We start from the raw sequence: 19009 nt of genomic DNA, 5'->3' as shown, positions 1-19009 counted from the left end.
AAAATTGTTTTCAAGAAGCTTAATTATTTCAAATTTCAATTCTTCATCCTATAAAGAAATAAATAATATTTATATAACTGCAATACATAAAACTATAGTACTTTTACCGAATTAAGAAAACGATACAGGTTTAGTTTCGAATTTTGAAATGTTTAATATACTGAGCACTAGATGGCGCTTCTAGAACGCTGCGTTCAGATAATGTTGGTTGTAGTTAATTGTTATCTCTCTGATGTTTGGGGTGAAATTGGTGCAAGCTATTAAATCCTGGAGATGTTGTGTTGATCAGTAAGTCGAAACCGAAATTTATTTCAACGAAGTTCATCGAAAATGCTTGGTCCGCACACCATGGGTCGGCGGTCCGCCATTTGGTGACCCCTGATCTAGAGGGTAAGGCCGAGTTAGCCTCGAAGAAGCTTGGTGTTCTGAACAGGGCGAGACAATTCTTTAGTCCGTACCAGCCAAGGGCGTCGCCAGGGGGGGGCAAGAGGGGCAGCTGCCCCCCCCCTAGAAATTCTAAAAAAGTTGCCAAATATAATGCAAACAACGACCACTATAATATTAAAATCTGGTAATTAAAAAAAATACGCTGTACGATGTAGGTACACTTATTCAAATTCAAACTCCTTTTTATTCTATTTTTCTAACAAGATTATTATAACTTATTTACAAGTTTTTTATTGCATAGTCCAGAGCTCGTGCTCGTGTAGCTTTACCACGAAGCTAAAACAAAGCTTTACACATCTCTCTCTCTCGACTCTGTACTGCCACAGAATATATTATATGTATATAGTACTAGGATACTGTTGTTATTACAATCGCTGTAGATCATAGATGTAAGGCTCGTTGTACAAGTGAAAAGCTTCATGTGCTGTCGACTTTACCTACAATTCAAATCTACTTTTCTCATTTATAGAGAATGAGAAAAGTATGAATCGTAGTAGGTAAAATCAACTTGCCTCCCCCTGCGCCATCGGCTGGCGACGCCCTTGGTATCAGCGCCTACAACTCGACAAGGCGCAGGTTCGGCCACATATGGAATATTGTTCTCATCTCAGGGCAGGGGCGCCAAAATACCAACTGCTCCCTCTGGATCGTATCCAACGAAGGGCCGCTCGAATTGTTGATTGCCATAGTGTTTCAAATAGCTTGAATAATAGGACACCTTGGAATTACGCCGAGATGTAGCTTCACTCAGCATCCTCTATCGGTTGTATCACGGGGAGTGCTCTGAGAAATTGTTCGGAATCATACCACCTGCAACTTTTCACCATCGTCCCACGCGGAAAATATACCATCCTCATCACCTTGATGAGTGGCAGTCTTCCACCGTGCGTTTCTTTCCTAACTTCCTGCCGCGCACTGTAAAACTCTGGAACAAACTGTCACAGGCAGTATTTCCGGACCTAGACGACCTGCAAACCTTCAAGAAAATTCCCTCTTAAAAGGCCGCCAACGCACCTGCAGCTCTTCTGATGTTGCGAATGTCCATGGGCGAAGGTAGTTGCTTTCCATCAGGCGACCCGTTGGCTCCCTTGTTTCATATAAAAAAGGTCTATTTTTTAACGGATATAATAATATATTTTTATCACATAAAATAACTTTATTTACTTACTTACAATAATAATTTGCAATACTTATTTGTACATTTTTATAAGAATTAAACTGGGGGCTCAGGCGTAGCGTGCAAAAGCGCAGAACTCTCTGCAATCGATGTAGACTCGGTGGCATCGTTTCGTAGTTTCGGGCTGACGTGTTCGATAATTATACGGCGGCTGTCTAAGCTCGATCGCTCCGACTTATCGTTTTCACGTTGGTTAAGCTGGAGGGCTCGGCGAGGGTCGACCTCCCGAAGCGCTCCCTCGCTGAGGCCATGTATAGCGCGCAGCGTACGAGCAACCTCACCCGAGGCGTTAAACACTATCAATCGCCTCGACCCCACGCTAAACTCCTCGGTGAGACGCTCCAACACCTGTATATAATTAAGTACTTCAATAATCATTAGTTTACATACACTAAATAAATAACTGATATTCTTGTCTAAAGTGTAAATTGTGTTGCAGTAGTACTAGGTATTCATAAAATATTTAAGCCAATATACTGTAAACTATTACTATTAGTGAAAACTTCTAATTGGCTCCTTATTATGTATTCCGTTTTTTTTAATTTCATTGTAACAATAGCTGTAAGTTTTCCATGTATCTTAAAATAAAATAAAATAAAGTTGAATTGATATTGTTTTGTTATCCAAATTATTACAATACCTTATTGTTTTTTCAAAAATAACAGTTTACCTGAATCGCGGTATGGTCTATGAGCGCCAAGGCGGAGCAATCCAATAGGACGATGGGCGGCGCGGCGGCCGGGTCGGCTTCGGCGGGCGCGGCCGGAGCTATAAGGCGTATCCGCGCCGCCAACTGCTCGGAGTTCACGAACACCAGCACGCGCCGCGGCTGCACGAGCACCACACGCCGCCCTTGCCACTAAACACGAAAGAGTAGATAATACACATTTTTAATTATTCATACCACAAGTTCATACTAAAATTAATATTTTTTTTTATTAAATACAACAAAGTTATATTATATACTGGCAACACAAAAAAGTTGGCATAATTTTGACGTTCAGAACAACAACTTGTCAGTTTGAGTTCAAAAATTGGCGGGAAAATATTACAACCGAATTCCAGTGAAATTATTATAGCTGACCCAGTGAACTTCGTATCACCTACCTCCTAATTCAAAGCATCCCTGTATTCCACGAATATTTCAAGACTTAATTATATAATGTATAAAAACGTAACGTCTCCCCATTACCTTGTCGTTGAGTCGCAGCAGGCGCGGCTGTCGCAGCAGGTCGCGCAGCACGGCGGCGAGGTCGGCCAGCACGCCGCACAGCACGGCCGCCTCCACGCTCGCCGCCAGCCCCACCGCGAACGTGATGCCCAGCGCGCCTAGCTCCCGTCGCCGCGCCCGCCACAGCCGCCACGGCAACCGCCAGTCCACCTAGAGTTGTATCGAATAAATGTCACGGCTCACGCCTAATGATTTCTTAGGTTTTGTCAGTAGCAGGGCTCGGAACCGGTATTTTTTTAACCAGGTTAAAACGCTCTTTAACCAGGTTTTTGGATAAGTGTTGGTTCGGAGCGAAATAGAGATGCGAGCGGTATTGCTTCTGAAATTAACCTGGTTAATTTCTCGTGGAAAGTAACTAGTGCAGTGATATCTTCTATCCCTTTCTAGTGCACCATCTAATAGGCAATGACTTGTTCATGTGTGGACAATGGGTGATGGTCGTGGTGTGTGTGAGCGGGCGGGGCGAACATAACTGCGAACGGTTCTAACCGGTATTTTGAGCAGTGAGCAATTTCATTTTGCTCTTAGAACAAAACCAGAAATAATTTCGGTCCGTTCAGACCGGAATCGAAATGAAAACGCTCTTTTGGAAATGTATGGCGTTTCTATCGAACAGGATCGCGAAGATTAACCAGGTTTCCGAGCCCTGGTCAGTAGCACACGTCATAATGTTATTATTATGTATTAATCACTTCTGGATATTGTCGCGGAGTACCTGCTTTTCAGATAAAATCTCTAAGCGATTAAAACATAATACCTATGTCACGCCTAACTCCTGTCTCGTATTCTTAAGCTTTGTACCGTATAGTGACCGGTGACGTCTCGATAGTAGATAGTACTAGAACTATAGTAAATGCTGCAAAATTTTTGCTGGTGTCAAGAACACAGTAACCAGCATCAGCACCACCACAGTAGCACCATATTTAATAATTATATCGTCACCATACTCGAGGACGAGTCCGTACTCAGTGGCACTCACCATGAACATGACAGCGCAGACGAGGACGGACGACAAGCACGCCTTGGGGATAAAGAAGAAGTACTCGGTCAGGTACTTCAGCGCCATCAGGCTGATTAAACCTGAAAAATAAATTGTGTACTGCACACTGCGAGAATATGCAATTACATGTGTGTGCAAGCCTGCAAAACGATATTGATGCTGAGGGCAACCTAGCAGACATTCCATCAGAATGTGTATAATATTTTGAATGTGTGTCTCCCGATCAACAGCGACCTCACAATGTCGTCTGCCTCTCTCTTTCTGCGCGCGTGTGTGTGTATGTGTGTGTGTGTCTGTCTGCCTATGTACCGGAGTAGAGGCCCGCGGCAGGGGTGCGCACGCCGCTGCTGTCGGAGACGGCAGAGCGCGTGAAGGCGCCGCAAGTGGGCATGGCGCGGAACAGCGACCCAACCACGTTGCACAGACCCAGCGTCAGCATCTCCTGCGTCGCGTCCACGCGGCCGCTGCTGGCTGCACATACAAAATTGCCCATTGAAAGTGAGACGGTTCACCATGTTATAATTTTATGGAGTATGTGCACGACAAAAAGTAGTAGTGGAAAATTGTGCACCATAATATAATATTAGTTAAGACTCGTCGTCGAGTCCACTCAATTGTACGTATTCGCAGAGATGATCACTCACAGAAGGCCTTGGCGATGGCGATGTTGGCGAGCACCATGACGATGGGCATGAGCACCAGCGAGAAGCCCAGCTGCTCCACCATCTCGGCGAAGCTGACGGTGCGGTTGCCCACCACCGCGCTCAGCGGCGGCAGCGCCAGGCCCGGCAGGCCCGGCTCCACGCGACCTGCACCAAACACCAAATGTTCTATGTATCTCTGTATATTCATCGGCTCCGAACGTTCCGGGTGATATCAAAAGTTCTCAGTTTTCTTATGAATGGTTTTACGAATTTTCTACTAGGTACTATGCGAGCGCGGCAATAGGCTGATAATGATGTGAGCGCGAGCTCCAAAAATTTTCAAAATTGAAGGAGTGCGGAGCATTTTCTGGTAGCCAAACAAAATAAAAGACAATTCAAAACCACCGACCGGAAAGTTTAAAGAGCAAGTTCTGCGGGTCGTAGGTGTAGTAGGCGACGGCGGATGCGGCGCACACCACCAGCGCGTTGCGCGCGATCGACACCAGCCACAGGAACTTCTTTAGCGCGTACCGCTTGGGATTCACGGGGATGTCTTTCAGTTTCTGAAACAAAATAATTCTCTGTTTAATCATGTTTAACTATCTTATTGATATAAACGGCGATTAAAGTACCAAGGAAACATCGAGTTGCCGTGCCGAATCTCAGGAGAACCACAATTATAGTACGTGTTGACTATATCTCACGTATTCTCTATCTCCGGCTTGCCTTTACCCGGCCGGCCGGAGTGAGCACTGATGGAGAATCAGGCCCTATCTCTGCCTTGCCTTAACCGGCCGGTCAGAGTGGAGTCGCAAGAGCTTCGGCTCGGAGGAAGGATGTGAAGCGTAAGTGGCGAGTGGGCGACGTGATGGGGCCCTCTGAGAGTGCAAATGATCGGCGTTTAAAGTCCAGCGACACCTCTCCTGCCTCAAGCCGCTCTGTCAATGTTGCCGCCTCGGTGCACCGTGCGTACGGCCATTTTGAGGCCCATTTCAAAGTCCAGGCCCACCGTCTGCCAACTTTATGATACAAGATGTTTCCACGTTGTATCGGCAGACGCCATAGTCCTTCGATAGTTTTAGTTACCCAGTCCACTAGTACCTCACCCCCATAGCCCGGTATCATTTCTATACATTTCATCCATTCCCTGTAATAGTCCTATACTGGCCGCTGGCACTCTCCTTGGTCGTACTCCCATAGTGCGGACAGGGAGAGTCGCCGGCCAGTGTCACATAACATTTAGATTAAAACTGTGTAACGGGCCTCTACGTGTTGGCTTCGGCCCCGCGCATGCCTTCCAAAGGTCCGGGATTTCATTGTCCATGAGCAAGGAATACCTTACACAAACATACTAATAATAATAATAATATAATATAATATCTATGGACGCTTCACACCACGTCAGTCTGGCCCCGTGGTAAGTACCTGAAGGACTTGGGTTACTATACATATATTTAAGTTTTCTATTATATGATACACATATTTAATACACATCCATGTCGACTCAGGAACTTTGAAAACTTTTTGTTCCGTCGGCGGGATTCAAACCCGCGACCCCCGGCTTGAGCTACCAACGCACTCACCACTGAGCCACAGAGGTCGTCAAAATGAAGACATTCATGACTTATGTCTAAAATGTACAAGGGCATCGCGGCTCACCCGCAGCAGCAGCAGCGTAGTGCAGCAGACAAGTGCCATGAGGGAGTCGGGCAGGCGGATGTGGCGCCACTCCTGCACGATGTAGTACACGTTCTCGGCCGGCGACTCGGCGATGAAGCGCAGCCCCAGCAGCCCCTTGAGCTGTGACACGATGATGATGACCGCCGTCGCCGACGTGAACCCGCTCGTCACCGTCGGCGAGATCAGGTCCACCAGGAAACCTGGGGAGATATGCAAAATAACATTCAAATATTACTTTTATCGTTTTTTTAATTACGAAATTCGTGTAGGTAGTGGGCTTACTGCTATTTTTTTTTTGTTTACACGAAAATTTGGAAAAGCGCGAGACAGTACACTTTTCCGTGATATAAAAACTGAAAAGGACTGATTTCTTGAACTAAAAGTAATTTATTCTCGGCCTATTAGGTATACTGTATCATAATTGTAATAGTTAGTTCAGCGATTGAACCATACGAAAGCAACAAATATTTTATATTTTACACGCCATTACAATATTACCCTTTTAACTCATAAAAATGTTACACAATGAACGAGATATACGTACTTACAATGTTTTAATTTGACTTTTCCATAATATATTATACAAGGACACAACACAATATAAATGTGTTGCTCATTATTAAAATATAAGTACACTTAACAAAATTAAGTATACCTGACGCATGACGATAAACGCAGCCGCAACCCGCGTACTAGAAAGCAAACGATGAAATTCTTACTGAGTCTGAGCAGGCCCATGGTGAAGACGATGACGCCGGAGAGGAAGGTGAGCAGCACGACGTACTCGATGGGGAGGTCGCGGCACGTGTGCAGCGTCAGCAGCGCCATCAGGCTCGTCGGCCCGATCGACACCTGCTTCACCGTGCCCAGGATGATGTACAGGAACGTGCCTGCAACACACACCCCAAGCCGCGCTCAATACGTTGGCACTACACTGTGCATAACTTCTAGCAGCTGTTAACTAGCTGATGGATTTTATACCACACGTAAAATATATGCCAGCATTATTGTGGCTCGTGAGTTGGGACCTAGCACGGGTTCTCCCCTCTCCCAGCTGTTTTACCATGAAATTTCTCGTTGATATTTAGCTATACGTTTCTTTAAAACGATATAAGCCACAAAACGCTTGTAAAATTTTAATAGTTTTGTAGACGTGTTACTATTATTAAACAATTGTACTCATCACCAGGTTTATCGGTAGCTGTTAAAACTTTGCAACGATACACGTGAAATAACTCAGATTTCCTCTGTAGTGCTGCGTTTATTAAACTCTACTTCCTGGCTCCTGCTTAGGTACTAAATGTCTGAAAATCGGAGTCTAAATAAGGGAGAGATATTAACCGACGAAGGCGGAGTAGAGGCCGTACTGGACGGGTAGGTTGGCGAGCGAGGCGTAGGCGATGCTCTGCGGCACGAGGGTGAGGCCGAGCGAGACGCCGGCGACGACGTCGGCGACGGCGCTCTCGCGGTCGTAGCGGCGCGCCCAGCCCAGCACGGGCAGGCGGCGCCTCGCCAGCGCCCGCCACCCGCCGCGCGCCTTCGGCTTCGGCAGCGGCGCCCACTCGTCCGCGTCCATGCTAGGGCTCTCTCGGGGGAAGGGTCGCAGTCCGCGCTACGTGCTACCCGCTCGCCGCGCCGGATCGGCACTGGGCGAACATTATCTCGGCACCAGAAGCCTCGACGGAGCAAACAACGTCGATGCGCGATTGGATAAATCTCATAGTGATATAATCTCGTGTCAGGTTATTTGCTCGCCGATAACGTTCACTCGGAGAGCTGAGGAGCGAGCAGTCCTCGCGGGTACGAGGTTCGATTCCGCGCTCCTTTGTCAGTATTTTGTTTGCACTCTAGAATCACGAGTCACGACCGCCGCCGACACTACAGTATGAACCACTCAATTATCGCTCAAGTTTTAACCGCTGCGTCTATTCATTGAAGTTTACGAGCACATAAGTCGGTAACAGTCACGACTCTCTACAGAGTTGCCCCGGCACAGGTGTGGCCGCGGTCGGGCGTGTGTCGCGCACTGCCGGCCGTCGTGGAGCGGGCGACGGCGGCGATGCTCCACATTAGTTACATATATAATTACCTTGACCTTTCGCTAAGAGGTGCTATATTTTGTTTAAGGACGAAAAACGGGTCCAGAGCGTTATCACTCGATCTAAATACGTACATATACATTATACATATGGATATAACCTATTGTAGAACATTTAAGCGGTAGCACTAAAACCTCTATTTTAAGCGACGCGATGGTTTAAATGAGATCACCTACTCGACTCGACGTCTTATATTAATTGGGTCTAAATTGTGTATCTTTTCATTAGTAGAACACTACGAATGAGGTAAATGGGCCCCATTAGGTCCCATAGTCAACTTGAAAGCCTCTCGCTTGCAAAATTTGAAATTCAATTGGGTATTTCTTAAGTTACATTACTAGAACCTAATCTATTTTTAATTATATAACTTCCAATGCATTAACGATAACGTTCATATACCTACATGAGTAATAATGGAATAATAAAAACTAAGAATGATATTGCATGGTCGCACAATACTTAATTTCCTATTTCTGGGACTACTAAAGTGATTAGTGACAATGCAGGTATACCTAGATGGCAGCACTCGCCTCGTAAATAAACCAGTGTTCGCCGATAGCATACCGCATGGTACCGCCGTTGCGCACCGCGCACGTTTCTATACGATTGATTTGTCTTCGAAAATCTTAGTAGTTACTATTGAAGAAAAAACAATGTTAGATACATCATTTATTTATAAAATATATCACAAAACACAACAGCATTAAAACTCGTAATAAATACACCTCCTTCCTCCCTACTCCTCCCACATCACCCCCTCGCGTCGTGACGTCACTTGATCTTCTTCATGATGAGGTCTATCTGCTCGTCGATGCGCGGACTCGTGCCTCTGAAACGCGACGAGTGGGAGTTCAAATCTGATCGAAATAAACTTTGTTGTAGAAGGGGATAAGATTCACCTATATCGCTCGCATAGGTACATAATTTTAAGAATGTTATCGTCCAATCAAATTAAATATGTTGTCCAAGTTTGTTTAAAAATTGTAAATATGCTTTCATTTACCACTTTTGATCGTTGCTTTTATATGAAAATATTTTGTAATGCCAAATGCCAATCAAATAACCAATATCTTCATTAGAAATTAGAATATTAACTCAACTAACGTTATATTCAGTCAAAGCATAAACAGCATTCGCGTTTTGAAACATTGTTTCTCTATCGTTTCAGATGTACGTACCTACGTGCGTGCCGTACGTACATTACGTACATATTTGTCGACGCGCTTCTGCGTGCACGCGAGCATGCTTGCTTACCGGAAGGCGTCAGGGTGGGGTCCGACCATGGCGATGAGCTGCGGCACGTCGGCGGAGTGCTGGGCCAGGCGGGAGAGCGCCGCCAGCGCCCGCCACAGCGGCTCCTCGGGCGGCGCCCACTGCGCGAGCTGCAGCGCCGCCATGCACAGCTCCGCGCACACCTCGTCGAACACCTGCACACGGCACGACCCCCCGGGTGGCATGTATAAGAGAGAATCTCAAATCAGCGGTAACATGGTAAGTGGGACGAGCTCCTTATCCTTTAGCTCGTCCATGACATTTATAATATGGCTGAACCATTAGGATTTGGCATATTATTAAAGATATCTAGAAGCAAATTCATATGATAACATGACTAACGTCCTCCTGAAACTGTCACATATGGTCCATGGAGTCATAATATCATGACCTGTGGTCGTCGTGTATTTTTTTATATTTCCTCGTAACGAGCGGAATCTTTTGGAGTTTTATTGGGAAAGTTTTACAATAAATATTTACTGACTTTAAAAACCCATTTGATAAAACCGAACTACCGAAAATTGGGTTTTACGCTTCGGGGAAGTACTAACTCCAATCTCATCGGCATTTACTTTAATTCTCATTAAAATTATTATGAGTGTCACATGACGGCGAGCTTCCTGCTCGTACAGTCGTCCTCACTCCTCATACATTAATCGGCAAACGAGTTCCCCGCAGGCCACATGTCACCACGATAACATCTAACCGTTGGTACCTGCTACTTGCTCACTCGCTAATGAGATGCATATGTCGCAGTCGGATTGTATAATCCGCCGTTTTACATTACGGCTAGCTGTTTTAAAAAACAGGGCCGTTTTGTAATGCGGCGATTTATCGATTAGCCGGATTGAATGCGGCTGAATGAAAAATCGCCGGAATGAATTCGGCGCCATACGTTATTCAAAACGGCTAGCCATAATGTAATAAAGCGAAAGATAAGTCGCCTCTTTGATAGTTTTTAGTTCCGATTCTTAATACTGTTGGCGCTGCCTGTGACATAACAACAATAATGGCGTTGGATACCGAAAGTGTGTTGCTAAATTGCGAATTTTGAGTGAGTTAAAGAAAGAAATCATTAAATTTGAGAACAATTTTCAGGTGCAATCAAAGAATTTCTATTATTCTCGATGTAAAACAGTAAAAAAATACCGGTACGAGGAAAGTACGATGCGGCTAAATGTGGGCCGCCTTATTGAAGAACGTATCGCAATGACAATCCGACTAATCGTTAAGCCGCCGCATTACAAAGCTGTTATTAAAACAGCTAGCCGCAACGTAAAACGGCGGATTATGCAATCCGTCTACGACACATACATTACAATAATATATTCCAAATCATATCACCGAACTAATAAATTATAATATTATCTTTACCACCTCGTTTCGTTTGCCTATATTTTTTTATGTATAAGTACATATTTATAAGTTTACGCTGCTGCGCCTGAGTTAAAATGTGATTGGAATATTATGGGTAATTATAATTATTATGTTTACATCTATATATATAAAAATCAATTGCTGTTCGTTAGTCTCGCTAAAACTCGAGAACGGCTGAACGGATTTATCTTATCTTGGTCTTGAATTATTCGTGGAGGTCTAGGGAAGGTTTAAAAGGTGAGAAAAATTTTGGATGTGTGGCGGTACCCACAAATCGCCTAATATTCCTGCATCGCGCTATCGAAGTTTTCTGAGCGCGTCGGTATATATCGCCACGCATTATCCCACAGATGTATAGATGCATGGATGTATATGTAGATGTATGGATGTTTGTTACTCTTTCACGCAAAAACTACTGAACGGATTTTAATGAAACTTTACAATAATATAGCTTAAACATCATAATAACACATAGGCTACAATTTTAACCGACTTTCAAAATGGGGGAGGTGTTATGTTCGTTTTCTTATGTTCAACGATTACTCCGTCGTTTGTTAACCGATTTTCAAAATTTTTCTTTTGGGTATCATCATAAATATAGGGTATCATCCCAATTCGGTATTATATTCACAAAAGTGGTGATCTGATGAAGGATCCATAAGTAAACGAGGGAACTCCTCAAAAATTATAGGGAAATATGTGGTGACTTCGGTTTCGTGAGAAGTATTCTAAGCATATGCTACCAACAAGTAAGATTTTGAACCGAGGTATACCTGGTATACCGTGGTTCGGAAGGTGCTGAGAGAACTCCTGATTCTTTATAGATACAAGTTTGGGAGTTTCGGCGTTGTTTTAAGAACGGAAAGCATATGCTTCTATGCAAATTACATTCATCATCAACATCGTCATCATCATCACTACCATATTATACCATGTTATTGGTAAGTACTTTTCATAGTCTTTTAGATCGAGACTCGAGTTTGTCAAGCGATAATTTTAAAAAATCTATACCTACCTAATATTATAAACCTGAAGAGTATGTTTGCTTGAACGGAATCGGAGGAACTACAGATCCGATTTAAAAACTTATTTCAGTGTTAGATAGCTCATTTATCGAGTAAGAACTAAGACTATAGGCTAAGAGTTAAGACTAATACGACCGAAGAAACTCAGGAAAATGTGGGAAAAACGGGGGAAATATTAGAAATTACGAACTACTGGAGCAATTTTTATGGCAATATTTGGCACAGATATAGAGTAGACCAAGTGAAGGGAGTAGGGACATAAGAGCTATTTTTATGGGAAAATGTACGGTTTCCGTAAAATTCCTAATTTACGCGGGCGAAGCCGCGCGGGACATCTAGTACTTTAATATTATATTATGGTGTTGTTGCTGTGCCTTTTATAGTTTACTCCCAATATAGATGAAAACGCCTTGTAAGAACTAAAAGTTTTATTGTAGTGTTTAGAGGTATTTCATGAAATTCGTTAATTGCGTGACACTGGCAGTTACGCAAACTGAGATAGCGATAAAAATTTCATAACAAAGGTACACACTACACAGGGCTCGATGTAATTACTTTATTTCAGTGTAAACAAACACCTTTCATAATAAAATTTACGCTACAAAATCCTCCTAGAAGTACGCGGCGCTCAGGGGCAGATCTGGGTGCACGGTAGTGCCCCCGCCAAGGCGAGCCAAGCGAAGCGCACAGTGCCAAGAGGGCACTACCTACTTTTTCTCGAAACGTTTCGTCGTATTTTTGAACCTTCGTAACTTTGGTTTGGATTATCTCAGACTCACAAAAAACCGGCTTGAAACAGCGCTTGTGCTGTGTTTCGTCTAGTTGAAGTGAATGAGTTAGCGGAGGCCAAACTGCACCTTATTCCCTACCCTTATTCTCATCTGCTTATTCCCTTAGCCCATTCTCCAGGAATTTTAAGATCAGTATAGTAGGTAGGTATTCTAAATAGTTTTCCTTATAGGTACGTAAACAACATCGGTTATTTTACAGAGAAAACTGTTATTCTAAAGTTAAACGGCTAATAGCCAAGCCACACATTTTGACGAATGTGTAGAGTTTTTAGATTCCTCTCGTGCGGCTGACACATTATATCAAGTATATTGTGTAAAATTAAGGTTTTTAGATTTAGCGCTCAGTATATAAGGTTAGAAACTTGGCTCTACATGAGATCTCACTACTTTTTGACACTACGAACTATATTATATTCTCGTCTTGGCAACATTTTTACATGAAATGTTTTTGGTGGGATGTAATAGACGAGGAAACACGCCGAGGCGGTTTAGTGCGGCGGCGGCGGCGGAGGCGGTTTAGATCGAAAACGTATTGAGGCGTAGTAGCATTAAGAATTTTTTCGCTACCAAGAAATTTGGACGTAAAAAAGTAGTTGTATTAAATCTCGTATATCGCGAAATGTTTCATAACGTAAAACGTCTGCTTCTTAGAATATTGTGTTTGGAAATCAATGATAGCCCGACCTTACTCCTACTACGCCTCAATACGTTTTCGATCTCCGATATAATTAAGCAGGAATTAGAATAATTCCGAGGCCAAGCGTCGGCCTCATGAATATAGATCTGCCTAAACTTGGATGAGGATGTACCTACGTCGTAGGAGCGGTCCGGTATGGACAAAATGTTTTTATAAACAATCTTCAAAAGCTATTGTAAAAGTGGTGCCGTACCCTGTTATTCTAGTTCTAGTCTGTAAAATTACTTCGCTGGTAAAAATAAGCTCGATCCAAGATATTAGCGATGCTGCAAAGAAGTATGCCAGTAGAATATTATAATATTACTATATCATGTTTTCATGCTAGAATGCAGCACCAGCATAGACAGTAAACAAAAAGTTTGTTAGACGTTTCACGACGTTTCTGTCAATATTCTGATATGACATACTGACATGTGCACCGTGTCAGATTTTTGTCGGATTAAAGTCTTTGCCAAAACACCCTGATACTGGCAACCTTAGAGTATACATTAGCAAGCTATAGAGCGCGCGCATCGCTCGTTCCCCGTTGTGCCGATCGTAAGCAGAAGTTCTATAGATACTTGTCAAACGTATAACGCAAGTCTAGTGATGTTCCATGCGCCATCGTTTGACGCTTATAGGAAAATATGTTCACACTCGTGCTTACAGTTCATACCTTGTTAGAAGCACTCTATAGCTTGCTATAATGTATACTCTATGCTGGCAACTCACAAAGGAGCCATTAATAAAAAAGAAGAAGAAGAATTACTGTATGATGTATGTGCTAGTAGCGTCCTCTGCTCCAATCTTAGCCTATTCCCTATTACAATAACTGAGAAAAGTCTTCTATCTATTTCTTGAACTCTATCTAAAAGAATTATAGAAGACACGGTATATTAAAAAATACTGTCTTCCGTCATCGTCACAGACACAATAAGATTTCGGACGAATTGAATCAGTTTTTTCTTCTTCTGTTCCTGTGATCATTATAGAGCTAACCCAAAGGTTAGTTATTCATATTGACTGTCAGCTGCTTCGCAATCCCTCGTCGCATCGTTACGATGACATCTTAGAAGATAACATTTTTGTAGGTCTTGTAGGGTCTGTACTCTGTAGAGCAGTCATCGTGGACTCCGATTAAAGATTGAGGACGCTTCATAAGTTTGTGGAAATATGCGTAGAGGCTGCAAAGGAAGACGTTCCGACCGAGCGAGGTGTAATGCCATAATATAACACGCACTTAGAAAACGATGAGGCGATCTGGCTGGCGCGGTGCGGAGGGGCGGGGAGTGACGATGATGCAGGAGGCGTGTTCTGTCAAGAGTCACCGGTGTGGCATATACGTGGTGACCCTAAAGGAAGATCTTCCAACCGAGCGAGGTGTTATGCTCGGTCAGGCCGGAGCCCACGTGACACATTTCAGCTGTCGAATATATACCGACGCACTTAGAAAACTTCCGCCGGTACTTCCGGTACCGCCACAAGTTTAATATATTTCGGTATTCTGTGATTAGCGATTAGGAATAACGGTACATTTCCTTTTAAATTGTCACTAACATAGAAGAGTACTACGACGTTATAATATAATAACTCGGCGGCGAACTTGAGGGCGCACGTACATGTGGAGCAAATATTGACTGAGACTATTTTCGCCAGCGTTTCCTTGTACTATTATTGTATTTTGTATTATTATGATGCAATATTGCAATATTGCTTCCTTTGTTGACGATAGGATTAAATGGAATCTAAAGTGTAGTCGTAGCTGCCTCGGTCTATACGATAAGTACTGTTCGAGCGACGTCGTGGAGCGGATCTCACTAATCCGATCGAGTATAAGATCACATACGGAAGTAAAATGGAGTTGTAACCGGTTCTCGAGGGAACCATAACGTCGGCGAGGACTCCGTCTCCGTGGTTCGTGGGACTTCAGCTGTCGTACGTATGTATGTATATCGGAAATGAGCGCAAGCTAGTGTGTGTTCGTGTTGGTAGCTCGCTGCGAGCTTTTCAGCTGAGTACCGACTACACAAATGAAATATCGTCCAGTTGGCCTCGTCATTACGGCGAGCAGCAGTCTGTGTTGTACGGTTCTCGTGTTAGTGGTACTTGCGTGTTAGCCGGTGCGGGCGGGGGGGTGTGGGAGCGGGCGAGGGGCGGGGGGTCGCACCTTGCAGCGCGCGGTGTGCGGCAGCCGCGCCCGCAGCGCGCCGCCGAACTGCAGCCGCTGCAACAACACGCGCTCTGCAGACGCCACTACACGCGACAACACGCGTGACTCGCATCGGGTCGGGACACTAATGAATTTACTGTTTTTTGACAGGCGAGATTGCCAACCGACCCGACGCACGATGTAGTCATTGTTAGTGTATTAGTTTGGAAACGATGAATGGATAGTATGGAATTTATATTCGTAAAACTTTGGTTACGGTTAGGGTACGAGGAAAGCTCAGGAAGATGGCGCGACACGAACGGCGATAATAGCAGGCTATATATATTGTGTAATCAGTAATCAGTAACGTGTATAGAGCGCTGGCAAGAAATTACATTTATCAAACTATCTTGTGTAAACATGCGAAAATGCGAGAAACCCGCGCGGGAGCTGCCGCCTGCCGCCTGCCGGTGTTGTGACAGCCGCTCGGTAAGCAAACGGCGCTTATCGCGACAGCGCGAGCGCTCGCCAAATATTTGCATAGATTTTTATGAAAACGAGGAAACCGCGTCTGTCAACAGTCGACAGGATGATTGTAATACTTTGAGCCCGGCCTGATACGATCTTGTAATTGTGGGTTGTAAACTGTTAACTGTTCGTAAACTCGTTTGCGGCTTAACGGTTGTTTATTTTGGGTTTTATTTTGTACCGACTTTTGCGATCACATTGCGAGATTATTTTATATAATTTATGACACTAAAAGTAGTCGCTCGATTTGCAAAAAATTCCTAAGGAGTACAACCGATCCTGAGGTTAAAAAGAGAAACATAATTATTAAATATTAAAGTTTGTGACTACTCAAGTACGAGCGGATCGTACTATCTGAAAGAACGATACCTAAATCTCTGTGTCCTACTCATTTATTTACTGAACTTCTTTCGTTCAAAATTGAATTGCGTTCAAAATTATATTGCCTTCGACGGGACCTTAACACTGATGCCACACTGATACTAAGTAACAAAATCTGAATTTGCTGTTTAATTATTACTGTAAGGTCAAGTGCGAGTCGATCACGCGGGCGCCGCCGCGCGCCGTCGTGCGCTCATAAACTTCACACAAACTAAACCGACACTATAAACTCGTGACGTCACACATTACCGCTTCACGTAAACATGCACTAAAACGTTTTACAACTACTGTCATACGCCGGCTTAACTATAAGCTTCAAAAACAAATTTCTCCTAATTATACTACGAATAATAAAAACTAAGGAAGAGTAACTCCGTCAAAAAAAGTGCACCAAAAGGCTACAAAATGTGACCCGAATACATGCATATTTATGCATGTGTTCGGTACACATTTTTCGTGTATATATACTCGAGTGACATTCAACCAGGTTGACATGACAATTTTGTCAAACTCATTTTACAATTTGTTTACATAGGTTTGTTATTACTTACTTTTTACGTAGCTTTTTACAATATTTTTGTTGTTAAAATGCCTAAATGCCCTGTGAAATGGTGTAGAAGTCATACAGATACGACTTTTAATACAGGAATGGAACGTTACCACTCAAAAGTAACAAAAAAGGAAGTAACGAATAAAGTTAAATAAACTTTTCAACTTGTATACGCGTACAACTAAAACTATTACTCGTTTATGATTTGACTTACGAAATCAAAATTGGGAGCTTTAATGGATCTTAAGGCGAAATAATAATAATATTAGAGCTTACCTGCGTTTCTTGGGTAACAAAGACTGGAAATTTTTTGGACCACTACGCTAATAGACAACCTTCTGTTCGCGCACGTGGAACGTAAAAGAAATATCAAAACGAAAACAAGATGGATATCGAGCTTAACAATTTTGCCACTATATTAAAACATATTTATACCAAAATAGACTCCAAAATTTTAAAAAAATATGGTCACAAAAAAGGAATTTCAAAGAGGAACTTTTTCCGCGATACAATAAAAACATTATTTATTAAATAAATTTGGTTTAATACGACCAAATCTTCTTTTTAAATGATTTACGGTCTTGCAGCCCTAAATAAATACATAAGTTGTTTCAAAATTTTCCGCAAGGCCTTACAAATACAATCAATTGTTCGGGAAGGTATAAAATTGGGACACTTCACTTTTCATACGACTAGATTAGACCGATTTTCAAAATATTTTTATAGTTTAATAATTTATTAATATAATTCTAATTTGTAAATGTTTTTTACTGAATTTATTTCACTTACTACGTATACAATTTAATAGAAACGGGTAATGGTCTATTTTATTTATAGAAAAACATATTTTAAAATGTGGGACAAAGATTTAGATAGAAAGTACACTTTTTGTGAGAAATGCTCTCGTGATAGTAGATATGTGCTTGGTGTATACTGCATAATACTATCCGCTTTTGACAATTATTTGTTTTATAACTATGACAATGACAATAACCGCGCATGCTGTCGTCCGGCGCGCATTATTATGATACGTTACCTGGGATACGACCTTGGCGAAAATCTGAATTGTCATATTTTAGTGTTCGAAAAGGAGCCTAATTTAAAACTCTTGAAGTATGGGAGTTATGTTTCCTTAGTTTTTATTATTCGTAGTAATTATATGATAAAAATTTCTAGTCGTTAAAATCAAGCTAAGACGTAATTTTGGCCGTCAGGCTACTAGAAAAATTAAAATAGATTATTCCAAAATATAAATATTTACTTAAATATACAAAATCTGCACGATCATGCAATTTATTATTGCAACAACAGATCAATACATTTTATTATTATATAATATTACATATTTACACCTCGTGGCATTCTCTACATTTCTATATTTTTGGTATTTATTTCCATTCGGTCCGCTTGCGTGTGATACAACGTGCGTGTCCACGTGACAGGAGAAGGGCCCTAATGCAACATGGCGAAGATTTTTACATGAATGAGTGGAGATAGTAGATAGTATGTAGTAGAGCGATACTGACCACGGTCTTTACCTCCTTGGTGGCGATGTTGTAGAGCAGCGCCGTGCCCGCGTCCCGCAGCGCCGCGTCCTCACACAGCGTGCAGTGCACGCACACCTGCACGCAACACAACGTATGTTACATAATATTACATTAGCGAATACTCATTAAATAGTCATTTAACCCATCAATCCCTAAGCGGTAGGCGGCTGCCGCATAACGATTAAAAATCTATTGTATCTGCGATACCCACGATCGAGGTGTTAATATTTAGAATCTTAATAATTTACTAATAAAGTATATTCACACGATGGATGCACTATACAATGTTTGGTCCTCATTCGATACGTTAAAAAATCACTCGATAGACAAAGGCGAAACATTGTACAGCCTACTTGTGTGTAAGAAGTGGGTATTTAAGTTACAATTTGAAATTTACTCATTTTGGATAGTTAAGGGCTCACACACAAAACTGCG

The 19009-nt window shown here is 42.6% G+C and overlaps 2 protein-coding genes across 2 annotated transcripts in view; both read right to left on the bottom strand.

Annotated features, from left to right (window-relative positions):
* Nucleotides 1–1587: 1587 nt before the first annotated feature.
* On the bottom strand, nucleotides 1588–8153 carry LOC121732280 (sodium-independent sulfate anion transporter-like). Its single transcript, XM_042122111.1, has 10 exons — nucleotides 7521–8153; nucleotides 6899–7069; nucleotides 6159–6379; nucleotides 4909–5062; nucleotides 4500–4664; nucleotides 4165–4326; nucleotides 3835–3935; nucleotides 2817–3005; nucleotides 2295–2483; nucleotides 1588–1972 (listed from the first exon to the last, which is right to left on the bottom strand). Exons 1-10 carry the CDS (start codon nucleotides 7753–7755, stop codon nucleotides 1661–1663), a joined length of 1899 nt encoding a protein of 632 aa, XP_041978045.1. The 5' UTR covers nucleotides 7756–8153; the 3' UTR covers nucleotides 1588–1660.
* Nucleotides 8154–8932: 779 nt separating this feature from the next.
* LOC121732282 overlaps nucleotides 8933–19009 on the bottom strand; it is a 30874-nt gene continuing 20797 nt past the window's right edge. Inside the window, exons 11-13 of the mRNA XM_042122114.1 lie at nucleotides 18554–18649; nucleotides 9533–9705; nucleotides 8933–9107 (exon numbers count right to left, since the gene is read on the bottom strand). Of these exons, the coding sequence (XP_041978048.1) occupies nucleotides 9050–9107; nucleotides 9533–9705; nucleotides 18554–18649 (327 nt within the window). The 3' untranslated portion in view covers nucleotides 8933–9049. The remainder of the gene's footprint in view (nucleotides 9108–9532; nucleotides 9706–18553; nucleotides 18650–19009) is intronic.

Source organism: Aricia agestis, chromosome 12 (genome assembly GCF_905147365.1).
Source record: "Aricia agestis chromosome 12, ilAriAges1.1, whole genome shotgun sequence".
Lineage (NCBI taxonomy): Eukaryota > Metazoa > Arthropoda > Insecta > Lepidoptera > Lycaenidae > Aricia > Aricia agestis.
Note: the sequence above shows the minus strand (reverse complement) of the source record. Positions and strands in the feature narration are given on the sequence as shown.